Consider the following 6,959-nt stretch of genomic DNA (forward strand, 5'->3'; position numbering starts at 1 on the left):
TATCGTCAACTACCATCGATCTCCGCCGACCTCCGTCAACCACCGCTGACTAGACGTTGTCAGTCGACGCTGTAACTTGGAAAGCTAGTAACCCTTTCCCGCCAGTGGGACAAGAGACATCTGTAATCATTAACTTATAGTTGATTTTTACAACTGGGCCAGACCCAGTGCTTTTTCTCCTTTACAAGTATTTCACGTAAAAAACTTCTATTGTTATCACAGCTTGATTCATTTTTATTTGAGTGTGTGATGAATCCTCATGCAACGCTAAGACAATAATCCATTACTCTACTGCTACAAATTTTCTAGCACGCACCAATATCTAGCACAAAAAAATTAATTATTACACTTATAGCGCTCAAATTTTTTATGTCACATACAAATGTATTTATTTTAATATCTAAAAGGAAAATATCTGTTATATATATATATCATATATAAATCCCTTCTACAAAATCGAATAGTTTCTTCTCATTTTGAACCATAAGAACCAAATATTTGATCACACCAAATATGTCTTCTTTCTTTAAATTTATTTAGCTTATACAAAGGTTTTCTTGCATGTTATTACCACAAAGGTTATTGCTCTTTTTTTTTAATGAGGCAATTACATACATCTACCCAATTCTTAAGTATTTACATATCGAACTCCTAAATTTTACTTTTTTTATTTATATCATAAAATTATTACATCACATAAAAATATCACTGTTTTGACTTTAAAAGTTATATACATTTTCTTAAACAAATAATAAGCTGACATATAGTATATTTGTAAAAATTGAAGCTTATCTTACATATGTAAATACATAGAAATTGAGTGGTATGTATGCAAATCTTCTCTTTGTTAGAATGGCCGGCTGGCACTAGGATTGGGATTCTTCACTTTGTTTTGTTTCCAATCAGTGCTACGCATTTGAACACTAGTGTCAACAAGGTTGGTGCTCTCTTTTCACTAATGTCGACTTTCCTTGCTTGATAAAATATTTCAATTTTTTTTTTCTCATTCAAAATGTTTTTTTAGGGCCTATGATCTTAAAATTTCTGCCGAACCTTATGAGAACTGGTAAAAATTGTGGATTCATTTTTCATTTTTAAGATCTACATCATGGCCTTGAAAACCAATTTTGAGGATAAAAAGAGAATTTTTCTTAAATTATTGCAGATTGATCATTGATGAGACCTGAAATTTCATACCGTGAAGCTGTAATCGATTTACAAGCAAAATTTTTATGTACAAAATCCTTATATATATGTTACTTACCTTGAATTTTTACCTTCTTATGTAGAAAAATAAAATCTTATTGGTTTCATATAATAGTTTAAAAGCTTCGCAAACTGATCGATGTTGCCATTTGGCCCAAAAAACCTAAAAATGAGTTTTTCATCATTTTTACTTCCACAAGAGCAAAACCAACCCCACCTGACTAGTTACAATCACAACTTGAGAGCAAAGCTTGTACAAATAAGGGTACATGCAAAAACCATTGGCTGGCTCATCAACTAAGGTATATCCGAGGCCACTGTTACCGCTGCTTCCTGGCTCCGCAAGCGGGGGAGGTTGAATGACGACATCTTTGGAGGTTCACATTTACTTGGTTTATCGAATCTTATGAAGTTATAGGCCAAGGAGCCTGATATTGTGCCGACTACCGGACCCAAAAAGTAGACCCAGAGTGAGTCAAATCGCTTACTGGCTAGTGCTGGTCCTAAACTCCTTGCAGGGTTCATCGATCCTCCAGACACGGGCCTGCACAATTCAAATTTGCAGTAAATAACAACATAAACTCAATTTTTTTGTTTGGCAAATGATTTATTTAAAATTTGATAGCTATAGTTAGCTTCCTTTAATAAAACATACCGAAGATTTCAGTTTTTAAATGGTTCAGTTGGAGGAGAAATTTGCTAGTGTGGTATTAGGAGAAATTAGGACCTTTTAAGAGTAAAATAAAAGAAACCAAGTGCTCCAGTGGTTTATGTTTATATAGTCTTTTGCGTAGTTTTGAGTTTAGAACTCTTGATCGCCACTCAAAATGTTTGTCAAGTAGCTTATTGTGGACTTTTTATTTGTGCATTGTTTATAAAAAAAACTATTTTTAAAAAATATATTTAATTTACGGAAGATATAAATGCATAGTACTTATCAATTCTTATGTTTTTACATATCTTAGTTACACCTCAACTTTAAATTTTATATATATGGCGCCTTAATTATGCATGAATAACTGTATTTCACTTTTCAAATTTGAAATTTGTGGTATTTTATATGTTATAAGAAAGATTTGGCTGGTATTAACTTGAAAAGTAAAATTTATGAGTTAGATATATAAATATTTAGGAATTGGGTGGTATGTATGCACATGCCCCTCTATTTTTATGCGTAAAAAAACATTATATTTGAGGGAATTTAGAGGAAATTTGTGAATGTTGATTACAATTAGTTAGAATCAAAGATGAATGAAGCAAATTTATTCATGTTTCAATTTAAAATAGCTAAATAGATTCTAATCAAACACTAATTAATTCCGGGTTCTCTCTTCTAATTACCCGGCCAAAATAGAGTTGATGCAAACAGCGGATCCGACTGCCAGGCCTGCCAACTCTCCTACCTGCATGTTCATGAAAAATAAAATTAATCATATACATATATATACGAGCCCTTCATTAGTAAATTAAGCTTTACTTAATTACTACTACAATGTGAAAATAATGATCAAAGAATAATATACTCACAGCTCTGGTGTCCGTAGCAACCGCAGAGGTGACGAACATCATGATAAAGGTGACTACAATTTCCATGATTAGAGCCTGCAGAGGCGTGCCCGAAGGAGTTGTAGTCGCCAGGTTTCTAATAGGATGAAGCAAGGCCTTCAGGACGAAAGAGGAGGTTATTGCGCCGGTTAGTTGTGCTAGCCAGTAGAAGGGTACCTGAAATTTCTTCCACTGGTTAGCGTATGTATAGGCGATATCAATATTAAATGCGTTTGATTAAAAATATAAGAAATTTTTATAAATAGTTAAAGGTTTTTATTTTGTATTGCAAAATATATTTACTTTGAAAGATTTACATGCATACCACTCAATTCCACTGTATTTACATATCTGACATCTGAAATTCAATTTCTATAACGTCAGCTATCTTAAATGTATTTCATTCTTTTAAAGTTAAAATTGTGATATGTTGATTTTGGTGGTATTAAAGAGTAAGAGTATAGTTCTTAGATATGAAATTAATACGTAGGAATTTGATGGTATGTATATAAAGGCCCCATAAACTTTAAAGGTAAGATTTGATTGATTCATGCGCTAGCATGGTAGCGGGCCGACCTTCAGCCTTTTATTAAAAATATTGCATATAAATAACATTTTTTAATAAATTTAAGTCCAAATTGGTACATTTCCTCTTAATTATATATAAGAATATGTGCGACGTGGATGAGCCAAGCATTCGTATTAGCTATGCTATAATTATCGGTCCTTGGGTCATTTGCTAGTAAACCAAAGCGTCTTTATCATCAACCGTTTCTCCATGGCATAGTTTTATATGGTAAATGGGCTGATCAATCTAGTCTTATTTCATTTCATTGACAGAATAATTACCCTACCTGGAGAGAATAAAAAAATGCAAGATGATGGGACAATACGTGGATATATCGATCCTAAGTTAAACCGAGCGAATATTATAAGCACTTGCAATACATCCTGTAATACTTTAAAAGACAATAATTGAGAAATTTAATAGTTATTACTTGGTCTTATTCCATGGAACTACTTGAGGTCGGTTCTATGTATCATCATTCTCCAGCTATTCATCTCTTTGATCGAATTGTACAGATCATGCATGAAGTGTTTTACTCTATTTCTTGAAATTATATTTCAAAATTTTAAATATATTATATTATATCGTCTGCTTCTTATTCTTCCTAGTCTCTCATTTTTTTTTTCTTAAATAAACTAAAAATTATTAATACAAAATATTTAAAACAGAAAAGGAACCAAATTAACTAGCACTATCAGTGCTAACCGCAGCCCTAGGGTTGTTTACTCTCATTTTTTTTTCTTAAATAAACTAAAAATTATCAATACAAAATATTTAAAACAGAAAAAGAACTAAATTAACAAGCACTATCAGTGCTAACAGCAGCCCTAGGATTGTTTGATTTCTTCAAACAAATTTTTAGTAATTTGTCGGATTAATACATCTTGTAAATTCTCTTTATACACGCTCAGACAATGTACACTATTCTCATGCGCGTTTTACTTCTGATCATTTTTCCTAGTCAATTCTTTCTTAGTGAAGTATCCTTGCTACGATAAAAAAACAAAAATACAGAAAAAAAAACTTATAAATATATCAGTATATATAAATATTGTTAGCAAGTTTCCGTATGTACCTGAATCCAAGGAAATTGGCCGTGCTTAGATACAGCGAAGGCAAGCGTAACAGCAGGGTTCATGTGTGCGCCTGAGATGTGTCCCACAGCATATATCATCACCGTGACTATCAACCCGGAGGCAACTGAAGCGCCTAACTGCGACACCCTCGTGTCATCGCTTAGATGAATCGCCCCCACTCCACATGACACGAATATCAATATGAACGTGGATATGATCTCCGAGACAAACTGAATTATACATGCCAAGAAATAGCTAGGAGTCATTAACCTTAATCAATTATAATTTTCAATTCTTGATCGATTTGCCATTCGAAATTCATTGTCACAGTTCATTCACATACATGTATTTGTGATAAAATAATGTTTTTTTGCTGGGTGAATCGTTCTATGTTATGAATTGGGATTAAAATTTTGAAAAAAAAAAAGCCAAGTTATAGAGATAGATGTTATAGACACGTGAGATATTGGCAGGATCACACATCCGGATAATGGCGATGATCCAACAACATCACTGTATATTTCACTCAGATCATCTCCGTGCAGAAACACACCAGGATGTACCATTCAAAAGGTTATATCATAAAAACATAACAATTAAATATTTGTATTCACCTTTCGCAGAAGAAAGGGAGGGAGAGTTATTCGCGAAGGCCAGGAAGGTTGAGAGGAGAAGCTCTCAGGAGCCATGAAAATGTTGTTCTCAACCGTGCCAATGTCATGGATCTCATTGGAAGAAAAACTATGTCTTGGTGGGTATGTGGTCATCTCTGAGGATATTGAAGAAAGGATTTCTGATCAGTTATTCCCTTCTTTTCTTCACTTACTGTATACGCCTCTTAAGCTTTTTTTCCTCTGACGAGCGATATATCGCAGCAAGGCTTTCAGGGTATTTATAGGATAGAAGCAGAGAGCATCAGCTGCCAGTGCACAGTGTGGTCATTGGCTTTCGTATGCAGTAATACTCTAGTAATATGAGTCGTCCTCTTTAACATTTTTTATTTTTGGCTCGTGTATCATTCGTGTGCATGATTCTGGTCTTCACCACTGAAGGTTTAAACTTTAAATTAATTTCTCTGCTGCTCGAACGTCCGTAGAATTTAATTAATTAGTGGAAGTTAGAAAGTAAACGCATAGTAACTGGTTTAGTTAGCTAGGATTTTGATGTTGGCCAGAATCATGTAGGAACCAACCAATGAGATTTTCTTTGGTAGGCGGATTTGGTACAAGACGGCCAAAGGATAGAGGACAAGTAGTGCGCCATTCAAAACTGGGTAAGAAATTATATTTGGGTTTTGATACTGAATATGTAATAAAAGCGAGAGAGAAGGGAATCTAATCTCATAAATAAATAAAAGAAAACTATCTTATGTTATCAAACTTTCAGTTCTTTTTATTTCTCTCTAGTTACGCAATACCTCATGCATACGTACACCAACTCTAAGATTTGATTCTGATTAGTGAGTTATAAGAAAAATAATTAAAGTAGAGCCCTTAATTAATTTGCGTTAAAGTTCAATCCTACTTCTTTTTCCTACTTATGATATATGTTGGCTGAAGATGTTATGGATTGCTTTGAAAGATTATCATCATGAATAATGCGGTTCGGTGTAATTCTCTCTTGTTTTTATTCTCTATAATTTAATATTTTTAATGTGATAATTGTATATAATATTCAGTGATATCTAAGGGCTTTTAAAAAAAGAAGTGTGATGATTGAAGTTGAGGGCTTTCGATGGAATATATCAAAATATATCAGATTTAGCCCCAAGTAATTAATTAAAAACTACGTTAATATAGAAATAATGAGACTGATTCTCCTTTAAAGAATTAAATTTTGGAGTTAAAAATAATATCGAATATATTATTTACTTTAAATTGTCTTTTGTTATTTGTTTACTTGGATCATAATGAATAGAGTTTTCACATATTTCTTTAAGAGAAATGGATTTTTATATCCAACTTTCTACAACTAAGAATGGATGATATACATTGACAGTGTTACTAGTCTGGCCCTTGCCACGCAGTGGCACATGCTTACGCTTTTAATCATCACTCACAGTTCAATCATTAGCGTGGGAGAATTAAAGTGCTGGCCAGCATCACTCACAGTTCAATCATTAGCGTGGGAGAATTTAAAGTGCTGGCCAGTGCTGCGCGTGGTAGCCGTTAAAAATTCTTCTGAGTGCGTGCTTATATATAAGTAAGTCTCGAGGAGAAAAATTTAAATAGCTATTTATTAATTTTAAATTTATTAAAATACCTAGATATCAACATAATACTTGATAATAAAAGGAAATAAGATGAACTATATGATGGAATCTTTTGAATTTTGGCAAGGTTTATTAAAATGTACTTCAAAGAATTATAAGTAGTGCTCATTCTGCATATGAAATGGATCAAAATTTACTTTTGGGAAAAATTTGTGCTCCAAAAGCTTTAGAGCTTAAAATGATGTTTGACATAAATGATCATTACTGTTGTCTAATTGTTTTCTCTTGTTCATCATCATTTGATTATCAGCATTCAACCACTACATTTAATTCATTATTATCCACCAGCATT

General features: G+C 32.9%; 1 protein-coding gene across 1 annotated transcript; it reads right to left on the bottom strand.

The window, feature by feature from the left end:
• Positions 1-1,286: 1,286 nt before the first annotated feature.
• On the bottom strand, positions 1,287-5,305 carry LOC110019481 (aquaporin NIP2-1-like). The gene is made up of 5 exons (XM_020717148.1): positions 5,010-5,305; positions 4,395-4,625; positions 2,734-2,928; positions 2,548-2,609; positions 1,287-1,750 (listed from the first exon to the last, which is right to left on the bottom strand). The coding sequence occupies exons 1-5, from the start codon at positions 5,160-5,162 to the stop codon at positions 1,504-1,506; spliced, it is 888 nt and encodes a 295-aa protein (XP_020572807.1). The 5' UTR covers positions 5,163-5,305; the 3' UTR covers positions 1,287-1,503.
• Positions 5,306-6,959: the final 1,654 nt, after the last annotated feature.

This window comes from Phalaenopsis equestris, unplaced genomic scaffold (genome assembly GCF_001263595.1).
Source record: "Phalaenopsis equestris unplaced genomic scaffold, ASM126359v1 Scaffold000058, whole genome shotgun sequence".
NCBI classification, from domain to species: Eukaryota; Viridiplantae; Streptophyta; class Magnoliopsida; order Asparagales; family Orchidaceae; genus Phalaenopsis; species Phalaenopsis equestris.

Excerpts from the sequence above, each read along its gene's own strand:
- LOC110019481 (XM_020717148.1), bottom strand. The coding sequence starts at position 5,162 with ATGACCACATACCCACCAAGACATAGTTTTTCTTCCAATGAGATCCAT. Across the intron at positions 2,929-4,394 it reads GCCAATTTCCTTGGATTCAG|GTACCCTTCTACTGGCTAGC; the intron begins GTACATACGGAA and ends AAGAAATTTCAG. Across the intron at positions 2,610-2,733 it reads TTGCTACGGACACCAGAGCT|GTAGGAGAGTTGGCAGGCCT; the intron begins GTGAGTATATTA and ends ATGAACATGCAG.